The sequence below is a fragment of the Aethina tumida genome, chromosome 4 (genome assembly GCF_024364675.1).
Source record: "Aethina tumida isolate Nest 87 chromosome 4, icAetTumi1.1, whole genome shotgun sequence".
NCBI lineage: Eukaryota > Metazoa > Arthropoda > Insecta > Coleoptera > Nitidulidae > Aethina > Aethina tumida.
The window spans coordinates 29532140-29556742 of NC_065438.1; the positions used below are offsets into that span (position 1 = coordinate 29532140).

At 36.3% G+C, this 24603-nt stretch overlaps 2 protein-coding genes across 2 annotated transcripts; one reads left to right on the forward strand and one right to left on the reverse strand.

The window, feature by feature from the left end:
- The first annotated feature begins 101 nt into the window (after window positions 1-101).
- Window positions 102-5979, forward strand: LOC109605582 (SUN domain-containing ossification factor). Its single transcript, XM_049966225.1, has 7 exons — window positions 102-272; window positions 344-577; window positions 2409-3312; window positions 3373-3756; window positions 3816-4024; window positions 4088-4463; window positions 4523-5979. Exons 1-7 carry the CDS (start codon window positions 208-210, stop codon window positions 5384-5386), a joined length of 3036 nt encoding a protein of 1011 aa, XP_049822182.1. The 5' UTR covers window positions 102-207; the 3' UTR covers window positions 5387-5979.
- A 46-nt stretch (window positions 5980-6025) lies between these two features.
- On the reverse strand, window positions 6026-23997 carry LOC109605586 (uncharacterized). Its single transcript, XM_020022173.2, has 5 exons — window positions 23844-23997; window positions 12933-13088; window positions 7116-7372; window positions 6741-7059; window positions 6026-6673 (listed from the first exon to the last, which is right to left on the reverse strand). The coding sequence occupies exons 2-5, from the start codon at window positions 13086-13088 to the stop codon at window positions 6440-6442; spliced, it is 966 nt and encodes a 321-aa protein (XP_019877732.2). The 5' UTR covers window positions 23844-23997; the 3' UTR covers window positions 6026-6439.
- Window positions 23998-24603: the final 606 nt, after the last annotated feature.

Consider the following 24603-nt stretch of genomic DNA (forward strand, 5'->3'; position numbering starts at 1 on the left):
GCAACCGCCATTACACTTAAGTAAGTCACCAAGCAACCCCTGTTACTTCATTTTTACAAGTTGTTGTCCTTGATATTTGACAGATGTCCAAGTACACGTCAGTTTTTCGCCGAAGCGCCTCGCGAAACGTCCGTATAAAATTCTCCAGTGTTGAATCGTACATACACCGCAAAACATGCGTCTGAAACCGGATTTCCGTACGTTAAGATGAAGCAGTGTCGATTATGTACCAGTTATATCGCTCTATTATTTTTGGCTGTATGTTTTAACTCGTAAGTATCCATCCAATTGGGCTCCATTCCATCGGGACCTAAAACACCCATACATGATGTTGTTGTTGCAGAGATTCCCGAGGGATATTCGTGTCCGGTGACGATGGAGACTTGCGAACCGTACATGTGTCGGACAATACGTCCGAGAACGGAAGTGCACCGGTGGTTGGGGTGCAAGACGCCCCGCTGGAACCCAGCGTCGATGCGGAAACGTTGATGCCCGAAAAGAACGGAGAAAATACGGAATCATATCATCAGCAGATTTTCACTGAAGTCGCCAGTCAAAATTCTGGAATACCAAATGAGTATGTCTGTCTGCCTTTATTTTTGTGTATCCTATGGTGGCACAGTTAAAATATCCATTTACTATCCTAATCCTGTGTAATTTCCTGGAGGTTTAGAAACCGTTTCAAGGCTGAAAAACCTACAGTTTATTGCCAGTTGTTTAACAGATGCTCTGTTAATTTTTGGCGCGAAATTGCGTCATCAAATTGCAATTTAATTAAATGATAATCAATCGTTTCATTTGAGTCAGACTGTGTCTGACAATGAACTTGCTGCGAGTGTGTGCATTATTGTGCAAAACTTGTCATTCGTTATCAAAGAGAAAACCCTGACGCAACAGTTTTAATTTTAATGCTCTGCTCCAATTAGATTACACAAACTTTTAGGATAGTTAATGAATAATGTATACACAAAAGCGTGTTGTATATTCTCGCAATTGTAGGTCAAAGTTATAAAAAGTCGCCGCTTTAATAATTTAGTTTATCGGTTTTGTCGATTATAAATTAATGACCACCAACGTTGAATAATTAAAATTTATCGAAATATACACGAGTTTGAATGTACTAGTTACACGATAAAATTGATTGTTAATTGTGTTTGAAACGATGCATTCTTCCGCATTTAGACGAAGTATTTTTGGTGTGGGTCGTTGCACCAATCAATTTAAACTGTTTGAATTAGATCAGTGCAAACAAAGAGGAACATATAACAATAAAGAAAAATATTTTATAACTAAATGAACGAGTGTAGATTAATATAGAAGAGTCGAATTCGAAATTTCTAGATATCTAATCGGTATGGGCGAAAAAAAATGTAAAATCAGTGGAAGGTGGAATGTGAGTCTAGATAAAATCATTTCGATTCGTCGAAACACAAGTTCTAAAAGCTACTTAGATCGACATTATCGTGACGAACACAATATCTTTTTTGTGTCTCTTTTTGTCATGGGCATATCCGGTTTCCGGTCTCGTTTTCATACATTCTGTTCTAGCAAGGAATTTCTGCTCGTATTAATCGATAAAGGAAATTAATTGATTTATTTTTATGTGCATATGTTTTATGTAAATGGTGTATTCCATTTCGAATTAAATTTGATAACATGTGTTATGTGATAAGTGTTAAAAAGTATAAATACTCTGAAATTGTTCAAACATTGAAATCATCCACACTAATTAATGGTGTTAAATAACTTAATATTTTCCTCAAACAAATACTACGACGAACATAAATATGAAACGCAACAAATTATTAAATCATACGTCGAGACTATCGATAATTTCTCAGATGATTGATAAACCGTTCAAAAATAGACGAGACATTTTTAATAAATGCCCGTATCATTTACAACTATTCTCGGCCTCATACAGACACGTAACTACGAGGGTCAACGTCAACACATATGCTTATGATTATAGAATTGTTCGATTGTGAAACCGTTTATGCCAGACAATCGATTCCGTCGTCGCATTTCCTACAGACGAAATTTTGCATAACAATTGACGCCGTAAGTTTATTCTTGTTCGTAAGGCGCCGGGCGACAAAAATAAATTTATCACTCAAAAAATGCTTTAGGAATTTTTTAAAATAGATGACAAACCAATTCCACACGCATGTTACATACATTTTAAACACATGATTGTGGAGATTTCTAAAGAGAAGTGATGAAAAGAAAAGAAGAAGGAATTAAGCATGTGTGGGCATCGAGAGAGGCCGGTTTTGCTTTCTAAATGCGTAACAAGCCGATCGATCCAGGTCGACGGACTAATGCAATTTTCTTCGTCGTTAGACTCTCTACTGCCACATTCGGAAACAGGAATAATTTGTTGTTGTCGTTGTTGTTGTTGTTTTTAGAATTGTTAACAACGGAGCGCCGGTCGTGCTCACTCTGTCCGACACGGCGACAACGGAGCTGCAACAGAGGGCGGACATGACTACGTCCCCGCCTACGGTCTCCCCCGGCGGTAACAATCGTTCGGAGTCCACGTCCGAAACGGAAGCGGACACAGGTTCGCCGCCCCCAACTATCGACAGGAACGCGACGGCGGAGGAACGGCCGGAGGACATGCCGTCATTTTCTGAATGGGCTCAGAAACGACTCGAGGAGGCGGAACGCAAGGAACAGGTCAATTCGTCCGTTCAGGGCGACAAGGCGCAGACGGCGTCGAACGGCAAACAAGGATCCGGCGCCAAGTTGCGGTGGAAGAACTACGCGTCGCTCGACTGCGGCGCCAAGGTTATCGCCTCGAATCCCGAGGCGGTAAGTCCGTGGGCGGTGCTATCGCCGTCCAAGGACGAGTACAAACTGAACACGTGTACCAGTCGGATTTGGTTCGTCGTCGAATTGTGCGAGGCGATACAGGCGAAAAAGATAGATCTGGCCAACTACGAATTGTTCTCGTCGTCGCCGCGAGACTTTGCGGTTACCGTCGCAGACAGGTTTCCGACCAGGGAATGGACGACTGTCGGACAGTTCACCGCATTAGACGAGCGGGACGTTCAGAGCTTCGATCTGGAGCCTCGTATGTTCGGCAAGTATATACGAGTGGAGATAAAATCGCATTACGGCGCCGAGCATTTCTGTCCCATTTCCTTGTTCCGGGTGTACGGCACCTCCGTGTTTGAGGTGCTGCAAAAGGACGATCCGGCTCACGACGACGCCAGAACTGACGAGGACGATGACGACGACGAGACCGAGGAAGTCGGCGACTCGCCTAAAAACCTGTTCAGCTCCGCCACCGATGCGGTCATCTCGATGGTACTACTTGTCGTTGTGTTCTTTACGTTGACATTGGTGCTAATGTTGCGTGGTTTTCAGGTGAAGAAAGCCGCAGAAGTACTCGGCAACAAACAAAACAAGACTCGTAACAGCTCCGGCAACGACACCCAACGTTACACGCCATTAGTGCACGCCTGTACCACTCCAAGCCACCTGGTGGTGTGCAACGGATGCAGCGACACCCTCTTCGGCCGAGTCTTCGAACTACTGAGTTGCAACTCTGCTTACATCCGCAATTTGATTGCGGTGCCTTTTATAGGAGCCGCTCTTCGTAACTCGGACGTCTGCGAATCTTACGGTCTGGATCTGCGCGACAAAACTGCGAACAAAAGTACTTATGGCTGTGCAGAATGTGTCAGGTCCTTTTTTCCGGATCGGTTTTTGGCCGCCATGTGTAACACCGTCGCTATTCTCGATAACAAGGTATTCTACTCGCATTTATTTACTTTATTCATTACACATTAATTATGAATAAACTGTAGGTCGTGCTGAACATTAGTCAACAATTCAACAACGTGACGAAAAACGCCTCGGCGGGCGACGAAATGATTGTGGACGTTTCGACCACGAAACCTCAAAATAAAATCGAAATGCTAACTAAAGAAGTAGAATTGCAGGAGGATGAAACAATTAAACCGACTGAGCCACTCGTTCTTGACGAAACGGAAACAAAAACCACCACCATTTCTAGGTAAATCTTCATCGAAAAATTTTTTCATTACCTTAATAAAAATAATATTCGGTTTCTTTACAGTGACCCTTCAATAACATCCCAAATAAAACCGACAAAAGCATCAGACGTGGACGTTAACCATCTAACTGACACCAGCACGGTTTCTGCGTCCATGGAAAACGAAATGGTACCTCCCAACCAATCGGAACAGCAAGTTGCGCCTTCGGATGTGCCGGAAGTTCCGGAACACTCGCCGTCCGAATCGTCCGCCTCGCCCGATATGATCGCCTCTTCGCCCGTCGAATCAACAGTTGGTGTCGTACAGGATGATCACATGGATAATTTGCTGTCGGAATTCAGTGGCGAAACGCACGTAAACAGCGTAAATCCGACGGCTGCGACGCCTCCTAACGCCCAAAAAGAATCGGTGTTTCTCCGTTTGTCCAACAGAATCAAGGTAAAATAACGTCTAGAAATGAACATTATTTGATAAATCAATGAATCAATGATTTTTAGGCACTGGAGAGAAATATGTCGCTGTCCAGTCAGTATTTGGAAGAACTAAGTCGCAGATACAAGAAACAAGTGGAAGAAATGCAGAAACTCCTCGAACGTACCATTTCAACACTGACGGAGGAAAGTAGAAAGAAGGACGAGCGTAACAAAGAACTGGAAGACCGTCTGGACAACTTGACCAAGTCGGTGGAAATGTTGCTGGCAGAACGGAAAGGATGGCCTTCGTTTTTGTGGCCGCTGTTGGTGTGCGCGGTCGCCCTCGGCATCGCGCTCGCGCTGAGACGCGGCGAAGTTAGTGAGGTGACGCGCAATGCGGTCAGAATGGAGAGAAGAAAATCCATAGACGTGGTAGGTCACAATCCGCCCGTCGTCAAGAAAAAACGGAGACCCAGCGATCAAGCTCTGAAGATTTACAGGTCGATTTCGAGCGGCGAGAACGAGAGGAAACTGAAGGAGAGAAAGAAGAGGAAACGTACGAAACCGTTGAAACGGTCGGGGTCGATGGAAAACCTGAACGGCGATTGGATAGATGACAGGAACCAGAGGATCGAAGAAGTGCCTTTCGCCTTGGACGAAATGGAACATTCCACATTGGAAGATTTGCCGGTGCCGTCGGATTTGGGCAAAATCGACGTGCCCGATTTCGTACAGACCGCGGCGAGTGCGAGACTGAGTCGTTCTAGTCAAAATACGGAGTCGGAGGAGAAAATGATGAAAGGAAAAAAGTCCAAGAGTTTGGACGAGAGCAACAATAAAATTGTTATTCAGGCATTCAACGGAAACGGCACTGCTAACAGTAGTTCGGATGAGACGCCCAAAAAGGAACGGAAAGGCTTCAAGAAGCTGTTGAAAAAAGTGTTTTGAAAAAATGTGGCGTTTTTAAGGGTAATAAATTCAAAGTATATTTTATTTGTACATAATTTCTATTTATTGAGGCCAAACTGTTTTGTTTTCTTTTTGGTGGTACAGTCAGATGAGAGACTGATTAGTGTAGAGAATTTACCTTTAAAAATACCTTACTTTAGGAATCATATTTTTTTTATCTCAAATATTTTACAAATGTACCTCCTATTCATAGATAGTAAGTCCAATTAATTTTATATTTGTGTGTGTGTGTGTGTGTGTGTATGTATGAGTGTGCGTTGACTTATTTATTTTTACGTATCAATCAGTCCGTTTGTAAAATATTTGCCAATCTATTGTGTTCTATATATATTGAAATTCCTGTTTGGTATGCTGTGATAAAAGATATTTTTTTTTTATTAATTTATCATTATAAGTCGGTGAAATTAGACGAATTGTTTGTTAAACGTATGTATTAAAATGCAGTTGAAAATTGCTTTAAATATAGAACATTTACCGTTAATTTTTATTTACTTATGTACTTTACATAATCGTAAGCACTGGAAAAGATTCGAGAGACATGAAATATCTTAAGAATAAAACACTAAACAGTATCGTGGGTATTTTTTTTAAATCACTAATCAAAAATAAAAAGATATATTTGAATGTAGACACATTTATTCAAACATGATTATTACTTACACTAAAGAATATGTACAAAATTATAAACGATCTTTGGTTTGTCCTAACATATTAGAAAATTATCATCGTTCGTCTCAGCAGAACAACAACTAATTGCACAATTTTGTTGTCACACACAATTAAAAAATACTAACCGCTAGTCTTTGGGAAAATACATACGGTGATATATATATCATCATTAAAGGATTATGTAATGATTGGTCGGGTTGGTCGGGTCTTTGAGACAAGTTGAAAGTGGGCAAGAATCCTTTGAACATCCTAACAATTCTTTGGCTCAGACAATCGAGAATTATCACATCTAATCGTAAAACAATAACAACAATAACTAGATGTCACACAATTATTTACAAGCATTTTAAAAGTTGAACAACGTTAGATGTAAAAATAGTTCTCGTAGTCCGCATAAGAAGGGCTATCCGGTTTTTTGGTGGTCAGCTGTTTATTCTGGAACAGTTTCTCCGTGCTTTTCGTCACCGTTTCGGATTTCGGTTTCTCGTCTGTTTTCTTGATGGTCGTCAGAGACGTGGAACTTTTCGACATGTTCAACGGTCGGGTTTGAAACTGTTTGGAAGCGGGGAGAGGCGGCATATCTGACACCCAAAATATCTAAAAAATATATATATAAATGACAAAATGAATAAACATAAATTGAACGCTGATGGGGTTTTGTTACCTTTCTTCTGGAGAGCGGAAGATAATCGGGGTTCCTCCTAATTAGAAAATGGCATTCGTGCGAAGGTAACCAGGTTTGTTGCACTTGCAAAGGTCTGTCGTCCGGATGGAGTTTTCTCTGTTGTTCCTTATCATTGTTCACTTCGTACAGAGAAAACTGTTCCACCCGTTCTTTGCTGTTGTAACAGTTGAGCAATAGCGATATTAGTTCGTCAACTGTCGTTCTGGCACTGATCAAAAGCGATTTGTATTGGCTGTTGCTGTTCAAGACCGAATCGTACACTTTTACCAAGCCTCCACGTCTCGTTTGTAATGAAAATCTGTAAAAGTGTAAAAGAAAATCATTGTAAAGGATTCGACTGTTTGAAGTACGTACTTTGAATCTCCTTTAGGATGGCAACTTTGCAAAACGGCAGGTCGTGCTTCTTCGTCCAGGGCCAAGTGCGTCTTGACTCCGGCCTTCCTGACGGTCACTTCCATGCTCAGATAGAACAACTTTGGATCTCGATGTTTCATTTTGTACTTTCCCAGCAACGTGGAAACCACTTCTTTGCATGTGGTTTGAAATGTTATGCTCAGCGTTTTATATTCTATGTCGGACCTCAAACATCTTGCGTACACTTTTATGGTAGTCTGTAATAGAAATGTTAAAAAAAATTATTATTATTATTATTATTTTTGTTAATTGATTTTTAGAGTTTAGAGAAATTACATGAATGTTTGTCGCGAGGATCGAACACATTGGGTGGGTTTCGACGTCGACAATAAACTGGTCCAGATTTAGATTAGTCTTGTGCCTTCCTGTGTACGTGGTAAAAAAAGAATGCGCTAAGGCCGTGAAAAAATGATAAATCGTTCCATATTTCCATAATTCGGAGCAATTTTTGTGTGCACGTGCCTACTCGAACATCTGACTTCCGGACGTATAGAATTACGCCGTTTACCCTCCTATTTACTCGAACCCCCACATCCTAAACGGTTTTCGTATGAGTATTATATTTCTCTTGAGTGTATGTGTGTGTTCCGGTTTGTTTTCTGTTTGTTCTGAGCAAGTCGCGGTTTTTTCAGGCTATTAATAACCAATTTCCGAAAGTCGCTAATGGAACAAATGGGTTGCGTCTTTTTGGATGTCGAGGGTGGAACCGTTTGGCGCGTGTAAACATGAAAGGTGTTTTTGTTTACCTTGTTCGAGAGGAACGATGAGTTTTGTCTGGAATTGGAACGGTGCAATTCGTCTGACAACTATTTTTAGCATACTTAAATTTCATATTATATTTTATACTATGAAGAGTTAAGAGAACAACAATTTTTCCATTGTGTATGTCATGTAAATATGTTGTGTGATTTTAATACTCTGTCTGTTTAATTTGTGAAAGTTTTTAACATATAATTTCGTGTAATTGATAAAATTTGGAATAAACTTTGTAGGCACTGATAAAATGGTTGTTTCATATTTTAGTTATTGTACGGTAGACAAGATTTATTTGATATTTCAAATTATGGTCGAAATTCAATTTGAAAATGTGCTGATTATGGCTGAGATAAACAGTTTTGTTTGTAGCCTTGAAACTCGATCGTAATTGTTTATTCCGACAAAAAAACTAATTGAATAATATGAAATTACAGAATAACCCAAAAACACGATTATAACCGCGGAATGGATAATTGAAACAACGGGAAATCCTAATATGTAAATTTTTAGGTTTTCCACTGTAGAAGTTTCCAAAGCCAAAGAAATGTTGTTTGTGTGATATAATCGGTGTAGAATTTTGAGTAACAAAAGGTAATCAATGAGCGTTTTGTAAAAAGTTGTATTACAATAATGTAACATTTCCTGTCTCGTGCTCGAACGGCTTAAGAATCAGTCATTGTTTTAATGTTTGTGGTCAGTTTTATTTGTCTTGAGTGTCCATTTCCTTTTCCACTGTCACAATTGAAATTTACTGGATTCAAGTTAAATTGGAGTGGCGTCGACGATCTTCTTAAACGCTTTTTTTATACTCCATCGCCTAAAAACTTACTGGACTGTTCAATGATGGTCGTTTGAAGGTATTAACGAAGATCGATTTGCATCACTTTCTACTTTAATTGTTGACGTCGAAATGGATCAATTTGTCGTTTGAAAAAGAAAAAAAAAACTTGAGTCGTGTCAGTGGTGAATTGTGAAATCAATTCCCAATTTATTTATTACCTTGTTCGTCGACATTAAAACCGTCATTACACTTAATCTCAATTAGGAAAAATGGCCAAGTTAATTACCCGCATTGTAGTGAAATCTCTCGAGTTTGGGGCACGTGTCTTCGGTCGTGTTTTTCAAAATCGTTCCCACAAAAATGGAGAAACCCGATCGATTCTCACCGTCATAATCGGGCAACAATCGGCATTGTTCCCTAAAAAAAAGTCCACACTTTCGTTCTTTGTAATCGAAACAATGCACTGCAATTAATTAGTGTTAATTAGAAAGTAGCCTGCGTAAAATTGCATGTGTGCACACGTAGATATTAATAATAAGCGGAAAGGCACGTTCGCGGCGTAATCGGGGGATGTTTGTTCTTTAAATGGTCCTTCCACCCAAACACAGATAACATATCATATTCTGGCGTGGTTATTTTTACGTCGTAAACTTAAGTCTAAACATAAGTTTAGACGGCAATTTGCATGGAAACTCGGACGGTTTTATGGCCAAACAAATATGGGAACAAACCTTCTTTGTGCGCCGATTTCTTTATTAAATTATATGTGTTCGTCTCGACAGCAAAACTGAGTAATTGGTTAATTAATTTTAATGCGGTTTACGAAAAATCCGACGACTCTCCGCATTTTAATTGAGTCGTCTTAATAAAAGTGTACGCGGTTAATTAGCCTGATGCCAGGAGACAAAATCGTAAATCGTTTGTTAAAAAAAACCACAATGAGGATGTGATTAAACATCAGTTATCGTAAAATGTGGGTTACATGCGAAAGGTATCGTCGTAATTATATAAAGGACGCGGTGAATACTATTTTTAGTCGGAGAAATTAGTGGAAGGAACGTGCCAGACGTCTAAGTCAAGAGGGGCGAGATTTCAGCAAGGGAAAGGTACCTTGTATCCTGTTTGGAGAGAATGTGCACATCTGTCAACGTCCTGTCTCGCATCTGATATCCGCACAGTATGACAACAAACATAATTGTTGTTACACAGATATTATAAAATTAGTTGGTGGTTGGTTGGGGCGGATGTTTATGGAAGGTGTTTGACCATTACGGCCGCGTCCTTGATTGGAACGATCTCCGCATGTTTAATCACACCTTCATAACTCCTCGTTCATATTTAACGCGCAGCGCCGTTTGGTATTCAATGGACAAAAGTGATAAATTTCACAGTCTATTTTTAGCCGGAAACTGCATAAAACCAAAGAAGTTGGATGCAGCTGTCGAATCTACGGCTCTGTATGTTCGTCGATATCCTAAAAAAGTTTCACAACATTTGGTTCAGTGCTGAAGAGGAGGAAGGTATCTTTAAGACTCTGTCCTTACTTCATTGACATTTCTAATTGTAATGAAAATAATAATAATCATTGTTGCAACAACGAATGATAATGAGATTATAATTGCGGCAAAGCCCTGAAAAAGAGACGTGAGAAACGGTTAAGAAACGTCAAAATGCACGTGTGAAATAGGTTTTCTTCACCGACTTTATCTCATCCGAAACTAATGTCGTATCTAAGACGTAATTAATACAATTAAGACATGATTTTAATGGAGAGAGGAGACGAGACACAGGCAACAAGAGTCGCGTTATCGAGTGCAAATATTTGCGGGGCACTTGATGCATGTGCCATCGGGAGGCAAAGTCATTGTTATTGTAAATCTTTTGTCCCGCATCCTGTCCTTTGGAAGTCGAAAAGGGCATTGTCGGTGTCGCGACCGGAAGATGCGCGATTGATTTATAGGGCGGCCTTTTTTCAATAACCGAACGCACATTAATTTTTCACTAACCGACTATTTGTTTTCCATTCGTATGTTGAACATGTGTGTTTGAGAATCAACGACTTGTGATGACTCTGTGTCCCGATCGAACTTTAAGTTTGGTAAAATGAGTGAAACAACCTTATTTAGAATTAATTAGCAATCCTTGAAACGTTTCTCATGGTTTGGATTTTTGGAATTGTTTTTGGCCATAATTACTTTTAAATTACGTTTGTTTATCTCGAGATTTATTTAACAATGACCCATTATATGAGTGGAATGAAGTGTACGTTATCAAAGTGTAAATTTTATAAACGGCTCTGATTTAAAAGAATCGGATGTGAGGCAAAATTTAGGTAAACATTTACACGAACGTGTAGAACAGATGTTCGTTCCAATTGTGTTGTTTACTTCGACTCAATTCACCAACACGATTAACAGAATGTCGATGGATTCGCCTTCAAAAGAAGTTGGTACATCCTCAATTAACATTGCGGGTAATTAATAAAATCGTGTTAGTGCGGTGAAGACAATGTTAGAAAGAGTTTTGCCCACTTTCACTGACTTAATTGGTATCACATCAAAAGAACAATATTGTAATAAACACTTGATTCATTCGCACATTTGTGTGCATTGTGGAAAAAGAACAATGATTCGAAAAAATGAGTGTTCGATCAAATGTTTGATACGTTTTATTAACCCAGTTGTGGAGGCAAGGCAAGTAGGCGAGAACAATTTGCGCTTCCGTTTTGCCTCCAATTCACCCAATTTCTACGGACGATTTGCAATTCGGTTATGGGAAGATATCGTAAATAATCTCACATTCGTTTCCAGTTTGAAGCTCACGTTTTAAAACTTGGGCAGGTACCAGATTACCTGATTAGGTTGACAGACACCTTACTTTACGCCCTCCATAAACGAATTCCCAGAAAGGAGACCTTTTTCTTTAAGCACCGATCTTACACAAGTTTTACAGTTTACGGTCACAAACAAACGCCAAACCAAAACACTCATTAAAATTCATTTAAAGCTTTGGCAACGGAAACGCCGAAAGTACACATATCAAAATTCGATTATTGCCTTTTAATAATAACGACGGGAAACGCAAAACGATCGACCTGAATTATTCATCGATAATTGAGCGGAATCGTTTGGCGATTTTTCATTCGGTTTTTCGTATGGACCAGATGCCGCACCAGACCATGAGAACATCCGATGGGAACCTCTCGGATGCAACAAAAGACGTCACCCACACACCATCTCTCTCCGACTCGCGCTTTCTTTCAACCACCAGAAGGAGAGAGAGAGGAGAATAATGACCATGTGAACGAACGAACGAATCGAAACACGATCTTTCACCTGTGCATCCGAAAATTACTGCTTTTTTCCCTTCTGACATGGGAAAATGAGACGCACTCGACGGATAAAAAATGGGAGCACCTCTCTGAACATTCGGGGGTAAGTTTGCGTTAATTGTCGATCGGGTGATGAGCCGAACAGAGTGACACGACCGGTGAGAGGAGAGCTGTTGAAGAGTGTTATCGGTCGGTCTGCGAAGGTCTTTGGCCTTCCTGGCGCGGCACAGGACACAGAGCCATCGAAGACATGCGGATGTCGCATAAATTACCGCTGCTAGAACTGCTTTTTAATTGGAAAAGATTTCAGAGCGCGCCGAGACGACCGTTCCACCATTTCGAAAATGTGTAAAAATTGCAGGAAATCGATCATAATCGAACGGAAACCGAATTCGTAGCGGTACACTCATTATTATCCGCGTCTTTTGACGGGCGCGAGATTGAAACAATGAAAACTGAACGGAGGTTTTCCCACATGACTAATCGGCGCAATCCGCAAACTGCGTAACGTTTAGTAAAAGTTTCAATCGCTTCGGCCTTGTGTCGATACCTTCCTTCATTGTGCACACCGCGTAGTGGCTGAGAACATCGAGATTAGCCTCCAATTTAGTTGACGTGTGAGACAACACACACGTGGGAACTTACTTCCCAACTTCCCGTGGAAATGGGCAGCCTTGTGAGGTCGAAACGTTCGAATGATGGAACGGATTACGAAGCGCATTCCTTCTTATCTCCTTTATATTGAACTGAACTGTTGTGATCGATGATAAATCGTTTTTCAAACAGACACAATTAAAGGCTTCTTTCTTTCTTTCTTTCTCTATTTCGACACTGACTATTTGTGCGTGTTATCTCTGTTGGTTTTTCGATATGTACACATAGCTGTTACCTGAAAATTGGACGATCCGGGTTCGTTGAGGAAAGAGTAACTGGAGGATCTGCTGCCCAAAGGCTCCGGACTCAAACTGCCGTAAGACGTGGTGGAACTGAGGGACACTGTATCAGCTCTGCTCCTGAACGGAGAAAGCTGTACGTGTTTCATCATCTGCAACAACATCGTAATGCATATTTTGTTAAAAAAGTTTTTTGGGAATGCGCCGCACAACAATACATGTCTATCTCACACTCGATCGGCCCAGATTGGTCGTTTTTCAGTCGTGGACCGCAGGAATAGTCGTGAAACCGCAGGATTTCGTTACACCGGTAGAATGTGGCGGTGTAAGTTACCATTCACACTACGATATCGCTTTTAGGATGGGAAAATGTCATATTGGCCTTTGAGGAGGAAACTCAACTGTAAATTATTTTTTCGACTTTTTTTGACTAACTGTAAATCGGTTTATGTAACGAAATATCATTTTTTCCAGGTCTAAAGACAACTGTGGCGCATGGAAGCAATTAAAATGGATTTTCTACGGTTCGCGAATTCGCCTTGTAATTATTCAACGTATCGTATCGTATCGTATCGTATCGTATCGTATACTGGAAACAAACAGATCGATGATTAATTGTTTATTTGTTTTGCTTAATTAGAAGGAGGAATGCTGAAAATGAAATGATAATCAGTGAATTATCAAAGTGAAAGAAGGAGTGAGAGGGGAGAAAACATGTTTAATCGGTTTGTTGGGCACATCTCTTATGAAAGACGACGGACTGATAAACGAAACGGTCGAGGTTATCGTTATCGTTACAACTGATCATCCAACTTAACAAGGGTCCATTGTGAAAGTGAAGAAACTCTTTATACGAACCGCATTCCAAAAACAAACATCATTTCTATTAAAAACAAACAAACACAAAAAGATTTTGTACAGTTACAGAATCCCAATAAAAAATAGAGCAAGTTGGAAGTGGCCGGGCGAGACATATGGAAACAGAAGTGGGTGGGTGTTCTTCGGACTAACCTAAGCCAGGTGTTCTTCAGACAAACACCCACCACTTCAACGCGGGGTCACTCAGACTTTTAAACAAGAGGCAATTTATTTAATCGATTCGAAGAGTGAAAGTGAACATTTCTTCTTAAATGAATGAACAAATGTAGCAGTAATGATTAGTTTGATAAGCCTGAAGCGTCACGTCGATTTCTTAGTAATAATTAATAACCATTTATGGAGATTAGCTGAGTTTTGTGGTAAACAGTAAAAGTATTGAGATGTTGTTTCTGAAAATCGATTTTAACACGGTGCGACTTTAACCAAGTTTAAAGGTAAGAGCAACATTTACCGGATTCATGATTCAAAAGGAACGTGACGCGAAATATGCATTGTAAATTTGGTGAGTCACCGAGCAATAAACGAATTTAAATTGTTGGTGACGCCGCGCGGCGATGCCATCTCTGTCTGGGCCAGATTTTTGATACAATTAATCCGTTTCTGGCGACGCAATGTGCTCAACTTTGTCTGGAAGCCACATGTTCGGACATCGCTCAACAAACGGGGCCAACAATGGTCCATTCTACTCATCAGTGACCCGAACAAGGAAGATAATTAGAAACAGATAATCGAAATGAGTTCAGGTCCAGGTAGAATGAACGAAGCCAATCAACGTTAACCGATCGGTTGAAAGGATCCTGCGGAAACGTACACGTTAAAAAATCGTCACCCTGAAAAGTTGAAAAGCACACGTGGAGCGGAAACATAAAAGTGCTGTGTTTTCGCCACGTATTTTCACACCGACTCCAACCTTGACCAATGCGCGAGAGTTAATGGGACGAAATTGGTAATAATTGAGGTTCATGCACCGCTCTGCTGAAAATAAAACACATGAGTTTCGGAAAGTGGAAAGGACCGACGGAACGGCTCGTGTTGGTATTTTTATTGACGTCCGCCCATGTGGAACCGTTGACTTCCGTTGGTACAGATTCAGTTTTTCATCGGAAGTCGGATCCTTGAGCTTTGACCGAACTGCCTTTGTCTATTTGCAGTCAATCTGTTACTTTACCACCCGTTCGGCTCCCTCTTTCTATTATGAAAGCAATTACATTAGTTGGGCCCTTCGCAATATGATTATTAGGAGTGGCCCTGTTATTTTTCAAAGTGCATCTGAGGGTGTGGTTCGGTCATTTGTGTTCGTTGCATGAACTGATACTAACAAAACAGTGTTGCTTAGTGATGTAAATTAACCAAAATATTTAGTTAATCTCCTCGAGGACTTTCCCTTTTTCGGCCATCTGTTCAGAACTAATGAAATTCTCGGTACAAATGATGTAATCCGACCTCAGTTATCAATGAACTCCCGTGGGACGTTTATTATTATTTATTGTTAGAGAACTTGTAGTAAAGTTATTACTTTCGCGTTGTTCTGTGGGTGTCCGAAGATAAATTAAGACGTGGGCCAAAAAGTTGGCGACGCCTTTTACGGACACATCTCCTTACCAAGTTTTCTTGACCTGAAAATTGCGTTCGGTTTTTACCGAAGTGACAGCAACAGGTGTACCGGTCTAACAACAGATCAGCGACACTTTACACAGTCGCAAAGACAATTGACCTTTCTTTCCCTCTTCGCTCGGAGATAGTTGTTGTAATTTGATAACAAACATTAAGTGGAATGTTCATAATTTTTACATCATATTAGAAACGAATTTCAGTTTGAGACACATCGATATACGAGTAATTTATTTTTATTTTTTCTTTTCCTAACTGTTTAATAATATCTAAATAAAATAAAAATAAATATAATTTATGGTTTTTATATTTTCCACTTTATAACAACTCTTAAGTGTGTGTTCTTTTGAATCAAAATTGCAATTTTGTGTTTGTCCTCGCAAGAGTAAAAAAGAAACAAACATATATTAGTATGTGTGCGAGAAAGATAAAAGTAACGATCGGCGAATGCGCCGTCGAATGAGCTGTGCGAATTTGTGTGATTCGCAGATTTAATCGCAATTTTAAAGAGGAGAAGGGGAAACTTTGGATTTTTGTTATTTGAGAATGATTTCAATGAGGTTTACACTGACGATTATTATTTTCTGCTTTTAAATTATTAATATTTTCAAATTTCAACCAGAATCTTCAAAAATTAAGTAACACTAATACATATATTTAGTTCATTTTTGTTTAAAAATTAATTAGGTTTTGATATATTTATACATACATAAATAATATTATTATTTAAAAAACAACACTTACTTTGTCATTCTTTAAATATATTAATTAAATATACAACTGAAACATTATAATAATATAAAATTATTTTGCATTAGTGAATATAAATTAAAAATTAAAATTTAAATTTATCATAATATAATTTTAACTTTTACAATATAGATTAAATGTACTGTAAAATATACATTAAATTAAATCAAATTTAATTACATTCAATTTATTTATAAAAAATTTGAATTAAATTAATAAAAATTATATTTTAAATTATGAATTTAATTAACGTACGTTAAATGTAATTTCATACTTTAAAATATAGTTTTTATTAATTTAGCTCAAATTCATTATAAATAAATTAATATATCAGTATTATATAAAATAATACTTATTTAATTATTCACTTAATATATTATCTAAATGTTTTCAATAAAATACTAATTACTATTTTAAAATTTATATTTCCGACAATAGAGAAACTCAGATACGAAATTTTAAATTAAGTTGGCCAAATGAAAATACACTTAAATTTAATTTTATATTTTAAATTGCAATTTTTACCAACATGGTTCAAAATAAACGAAGTAGGTCACAGGTGCATCAATATTTTCCAAGAATCGCAACAACTGGTTTCTATTGGTCGACGCCGAACAAAACAGTATTTGCAGTTTAAACGGTTTTTGATTTTGGTCCGAATCAGACGCATCTGACTGACTTTCATCACTTTTTCAATACTTTTCATTATTTGTTCATCAAAGTGACTTTGTAAATATGTGTTGTGACGTTCTATATTTCTCAAGAGTGAAAAATTTGGGTATGTTTTATTGAGACTTTTTAAATTAGAGTAGAAATTAATTTCATTTTGGGACATATCGATATAATTACAATTTATCAAAATATTTTTTTCCTTAATTATTTAAATATATCTAAATACAACTACGAAATATAAAATAAAAACAATAAATAAACTTGATCAGATACAGCTTACGGTCTTTATACTTATAATTGTTTATTTTTAATCATGTACGAATTGTTTATATTTTATTCGAATTATCTTATCAATATTATTCAAAACAATACTTACTTAATTAATTATTCATTTAATAAATTATTCAAATGTTTTTAATAAAATACTAAATATTCTTTTTAAGTACATATTTTAAAATGTAACTACAAATTTGTATTGTAAACAACAGAGAGACACACGAATGAAATTTTATTTAATAATAAAATATTGAAACAACTCACCAACTGAAAATACACTTTTAAATTTACTAACACAATTCAAAGTGACTGCAAACAAACTTAATAGATCTCAGGTGCATCTATATTTTCCAGGAATCGCAACAACCGGTTTATTCTGCATTTCTATTGGTCGGCGGTGCACGAAACTGTATTTGCAGTTTAAACGATTTTTGATTTTGATAAAAATTAGACGCGTCCTCCGAATTTCCGCACTTTTTCAATACTTTTCATTATTTGTTCATCAAAGTGACTTTGTAAATATGTGTTGTGGTGTTCTATATTTTTCAAGAGTGATTTTTGCGATTTGGGTATGTTTTATTGAGAATTTTTAGATTAAATTAAAAATTAATTTCATTTTGAGACACATCGATATATTTACAATTTACTAAAATATTTTTTTTCTTAATCCTTTAAAATTATCTAAATAGGATAGAACAAATATAAGAAATATTTTTTGCCATATACATCTTATAGTCTTTATATTTGTAATTATATATTTTCAGTCATGTACAAAAACAGAATCTTCTAAGTTTTGTTTCAACTAAAATTCGAATTTTGCATTGGTCCTCGTAAGAGTAAAAGAGAAAGAAGTATATGTTCACGTGTGTGTGACAAAGACAAACGTATAATTCTGCGGATGCGCCTGCGAAGTGAGCTGTGCAAATTTGTGTGGTTCGCACGTTCAATTATCTTATTTAGAATGGAGAAGGGGAAATTTTGCATTTTTGTTGTTTGAGAATGATTTCAATAAGATTTGCACTCACGATTATTTTGTTCCGGTTTTAAATTCGTTTAATATTCAAATATATAAGTGTATATTAGATTAATTAATATACTTAAATGAATTTGATATCTTAATATTTCAATGAGTGATTTGAAATGAAAATTTTGTTTTATTAAGATTATTTATTAGGTTTGTTTATAAATTAATTTGGTTTTCATATATATACATATCGGTTTGACATATGTTAATATAATTAATATTTTACGAAACAATACTTATTTATTTATACTTTGGAAATATTATCAAAATGAATCGAATCATTTTGAATCACATCACTTTAAAATTTGACTACAATTTACTATTTCAGACACAGAAATTCAAAAAATAAATTTTATTTTAGAATAAAATAATCAAATACATATTTTATATTAATTTGGCCTAATGAAAATACACTTAAATTTAATTTTATATTTTAAATTGTCATTTTTACCAATATAGTTTAAAATAACAGAAAATAAATTGAATATATTTTATTGAAACTATTTTATATTAGATTAGATTAGAAATTAATTCCAAATTGGGACACAACGATTTCTATTTAATCGTTTAAATATATCTAAATACGATTATATTAATTAAAACGAAAACAATTAATGAAATTTACTATATATAACTTATGGTTTTTATATTTATAATTAAATATTTTTAATCATGTATGACGGGAGAATTATTTAGGCTCTGTTCGACTCAAAATTCGAGTTTTGCATTTGTTCCTGTAAGAGTGAAATATATGTATATGTGTGTGCGAGAGAGACAAACATATCAATCAGCGGATGCGCCTGCGAAGTGAGCTGTGCAAATTTGTGTGGAACGCACGTTCATTTGTTATTTCTAAAAATCGCAGTTTTAGAGAGGAGAAGGGGAAATTTGTTTGGGAATGATTTCAATAAGGTTTTTGCACTGACGATTATTTTGTCCCGTTTTTAAATTCGTTTAACATTCAAGTATATATTAGTGTCATTTATACTAATATTAAATTTTAACATGAATTACTTAATTATGTTAATTAATGTATTTTAAAATTTCAATCATGAATTTTATGAGTTATTAAATTTGTTTTCAAATTAATTTTTATATATACAAATATTTATAAATTATTATCGTCTCTTAAATTTAAGTTTATATGTTAAATTGTAATTTTTATTAAAATAACTCGAACTAAATATAAACGTGTAATTTAGTTATAAATTTGATTAAGTTTAACATATATCAATATTATTGATATGATGATTTATTTTATATCTTTTTATATTAGATTAGAAATTAATTTCATTTAAAAATATCTGAATACGATTGATTACATTAAATAATACAAAAACAACTAATCAATTTCATCATTTATCAGAATTGTCTATATTCTGTTCCAATCAAAATTCGAATTTTGTGTTCATCTCCGTAAGAGTAAAAGAGAAAGAAATATATATTCCTGGATGTGCGAGAGAGACGAGAGTAGAGTTCGGTGGATGCACCGATTTAGTGTGCTGTGCATATTTGTGTGTCCGACACTTTCGGTTGTTATTTCTTAGAAGTGCACTTTTTGGAAGGAGAAGGGGAAATGTTGCGTTTTTGGTGTTTCAGAGCATCGAAATAAGATTCGCAGTGATACTTAATATTTTTACCATATATTTCTTACATTTACGTTATTATAACTAATAATAATATATTTAGAGAATTAAATGTGATTTGATATTTTAAAATGTATTGTATTAATTTAATTTAAGGTGAATTTAATTATTATTTCTTAAAAATGCAGTTTTTGCGATTTTTGATGGTTGAAGAGCACTTTATTTCATTTTTAATTCAAATATACATTTTAAATATATGCTTTATTTATACTAAATAATATTTTAAAATAAAGTTTTTATTATTAAAATTAAATTGATTATTATGATAATTTAGTAAGAAATGTGTAAAATTATGAAAATAATTTAAATGCTGAATTCTCTGATTAATTTGTCATTTCAACAAAAATTTTATGATAATTTGAAAAAAATTTGTAGATATTCTATTATATTAATTTCGTTTTGAAACACATTGAAATTAGTATCATATTTGTTTATGTATTAATAAATAAAATACGACTACAACTGTCAGGTGTGTTCATTTGAATCAAAATTCGAATTTTGTATTTATCTCCGTAAGAGTAAAAGAGAAAGAAATACATAATTATGAGTGTTGGAGAAAGATGAAAGTAACAATCGACGAATGTGCGAATTTGTGTGGTTCGCACGTTCAATTGTTTTAGAAGAGAGGAGAGGGGGAAACATTGGATTTTTGTTGTTGAGAATGATTTTAATAAGGATTGCACTGGCGATTATTTTATTCTCTATTCAAATTATTTTTAACATTTTAAAATTTTGATTAGGGTCTTATGCACTAATTATGAACATGTTTTACTACTTTTTTAACATATTATCCAATAAATATATTAAATGAAATTTAAATTCATTTTTAAAATTTAGTTATAAATTTGTTTTGTTGACAATGTACTTAAATGTAATTTTATAATTAAATTAATTTAGTCCAAATTTATTGTACATAAATTGAATGTTATTAAATTTGATCGATATTATTAATATTTTATGAAACAATATTTATTTAATCATTCTTTAAAAAGATTATTCGAAGGTATTAATTATATATTTTTAAACTTGTTCAAATTACAGTTGCATGTTTTGTTCATTGTCAACACTTGAAAATGAGCACTATTTTTATGGAAGGAGTCTAAATATAAAGAGGAGGAGGAGAAGACACGCGAAATACCTGAACCGTGAGTGAACACACATTTCGACGTTTACACGTGTGTTTTATTAGTTTCTGTGCATTCCCGATACTGTTCCGATTGATCTCGCTAAATGTACGACACAATAATTGTCGGTGCAGTCGAGGAACGTGACCAGTTCGAGGGTGTGTGGGATGAGTTCGGAGAAATCGGTCCAAGCCCTTCAGTGGAACAATCGATGAACGTTATTAATAACTGCGAGGTTAAATGACACAACTCGCTTGCATAACAACCGTCCACGGCGGACTCTACTTTTCTCACACTTTTATGAAGATGTCACGCAGAATAAATTAAAAAGAGACCACGACCTGTCCAAAGAGCCCATTAACTTTTGTCGACTTGGACTCATTTTACCATTTCGCCCATTGTGTACGAAAGAATGCGGTTTGTTTCTTCCAAGTGTTTATGGGAACACTTTTTTCCCTCGAACGGCACAATTTGTGCGAGTCCGATAATCGACAGTTGAACGTTAATTGGTCGACATTCTTTTCCTGCAGAGGCGGAGATTGAATAAAAATGCCGATAAACAGTGCATTTCCTGCTTACACTCAATTCCACATTAATTACCGCTCTCTGCGTCTCGTTTAATTAGTCCCCATTAAACGCTTCCTTCCTCTCTTCTCTTCTCTTCTCTTCTCCGTTCCTCCTCTTTGTGTTCTCTTTCGTGTTTCCACATCCGAAAGATGATGGAATGTGACATTTTGCTGTGCAGCATTAAGACAGTCGTTGACTGTGTCGAGCGTACAACCAGAAGGAACGCAAAGAAGAACTAATGTCGCCTTTAATACGCGTTACAGTTACAATAATTGACATTTCGTGCTTTATGGAACGAACCGCATTTTCAATTTCCATTGTAAACTATGAAAATTATTCGTTTCTCTCCCATTTATGATTTGGACCATCACACTTTTCTATAAATCTTATTAAAAAATAGACTGTGGCAATATCTCCCAAGAAAGTGTATCGAAATGTCCAAACAGGATTATCATTAAGCGGAAATTAAGTGAAACATATCTAAATCACGATCTGAAGAGCCGAATCGAGGAAACACAAACGATCATTTTATGATAAATACCGTGAACTTTCCATCCAAATCGGTTATTAACCAATCGTGGAGCAGAAATGGATCAAACAGCCGGACAATTATGATTAACCGACTATGCATTTAATTACTAAACTAATGAGAAAAAATCAAGTTTGTGGTGTTCCACAGAAGAAATTGCAGTGATTGAGCGTAATTTGTGAAACCTATTGATCGACGATTGACAGGATGCTGTGAGCACTGATTATTGAAATCATGCACATATTTCATTTTTATAGGATATCCTGTGCACCAACTTAATGCAGCCATGACGCACTTTAGGTTGAGACAATGCTCCGGAATGGTTTGCATCATTTAACCAAATCGATCGATGCACAATAATCAACGTAACTCTTGGAAAATGATGAGCTGTGCTAATCGCAATGGCATTTGGGAATTAATGCGTTGGTCAACCTCGAACTGTAGAAAAGCAATGGCAGCAGTTTCCAAGTAAACCGATTTGTCACCGACGACCAATTTTCAGTTGCTTCGCTCGATACACACGATTAAAGTCGGAGAGATTTGCATCCGGAAGTGCGGAATCATATTTTCATTGTTTCCTGCATTTTCAATGAAAGTGCAGAGGATTCCCTTCCCACGGCGGGGTGAAACCGGAAAAACAACCAACCACCGTGACAGTTTCGAATTATTTGATCGATCGAAACAAAAGCCTGAACGGGATATCCTCTTCCATCGCGAGATGAACGCATCGACGCATCGACGCATCGTCGGATGGTTATTAGTGCTGAAACACCAAATGTGTGTAATACAATTGTACACTTGTTAAATTTGTTCCAAGACGAACGTCAATCTCCATAAATAAAGAGTTCCGAGTAAAACCTAAACGATTTTAATCACCGTTTCTTCTTAGTCGAGACACTTATCACGCAGACCCGTCTCGAAACTGTTTATCTTGCAGTTGCAAGCGACGCAGACTGTTGTTTATCCTCGGTAACCGAATCTTTGTTACGTGATTAAGTGTGCGATTTGTGCATAGAAATAAAGTCACCGACTCTGTGCCCGCGTTTAAATGTCACCGTTTTGCACGGGAAATATTCAAATTCCACCGCAACAGGTAGTTGCAACATTTGTGTCGCCACGACCCACTTCTCAATTCGAGAGACGACGGACGCGTGTTTGAGAAAAGTGCCGACCAAAAAGAAGTTGATGAAAAGCCGTTAACACTAACATCTGCCGTGATTAATCTCGCACAAAGTTTATTAGACATTTCTCAGGAGGTTCGCAATTAACACGGTCGTAATTATTCGCACTAACTGCCTCTTAATCACGACCACGTAATTATTTTTATATTTTCTGGGTAAAATGCACGAGGAAAATCCAATTTCACACAACAACCTGTTTATGCTTCTCTCTCTCTCTCTCTCTCTTCTGATCTGATTGTGAACTCCTTTTCCACCGCCAACCACAAAACCATGAGAACCACGTTTTCTGAGAAAACTCTTCTTCATAATAATAAAAACAATGTAATCATTTTATAATGTTCTGCCAACAAACAACAATTTTATTTTATCGGAAAAACATATCTATTACTCGTTTATTTTTGGAATAGACATCATTTGAATAATGTCCAGATAATATGCATCGCCTTCAACATACTCTACTTCACTATTAACATTAATAACTTATTTCTTCTAAGAACGAACAATTCTGCAGAACTATTACGTGATTGTTTCTGTTAATTTTCACGAGAAACAACAAATTATTGTGCGTCACTAGAGAAACAAATTACACAAATATTCGAACCGAGAATCCCCAAAGTGACATGACGAATTAATTAATTAATTAATTACCTTGCAACACTAAGGCTCCAAATGGTAATCCCAAGAGTGGAACTGACGTAAAGTAACCAAACCAACAACACAACACACGTAACGGCGGTCAACAAACACAGACACGACCGACGCGACCGCTCCTCTCGAATCTCGGAGCGCGACTGAACTATCCAACACTTTACGGACACTCCGTTGAAGCGCTCATACTTTTCCTTCCAACGACGACTACAAAGGGGATGGATGAAGTGGTACAATAGATGGGACTCGTTTAAAATGCATTTTGTTTCGACAAGTGCTTCTCTTACGGGAAATCGCATCCTGTTCATTTTTTTGGACGCTATACCGAAACAAATCAATCATTTATTTGTTTTCTTTAATAAATTTATAAAATTATATATAGTATATTAAACATTATTGATTTATTTCATGTTAAATATATATTTTTTAATTACTAAATTAAAAATCATTATATTATTTCCCACAAGTTTCTAATAAATATAAATATTTTTTCTAATTCTATTATAAACTTTAGTTATAGTTATCTTATAACAAATTAATTAAATTTTTATTACAATCAAAACAACTCTATTTGTAATAATAAAACGAAAGATTAGAAATAAAAATACGCTTTAGTAGCTACTTAAATTTTAAATGGTTTACAAATACAAAAAGTGAATCGGACTATTTTAGAAAAATTGCTCAACTCTCTTATGCAAACGTAAAACAGCACATGGTTTCGAAAAAATTACAAACAACTTTGTTTATCGCCATATGTTCG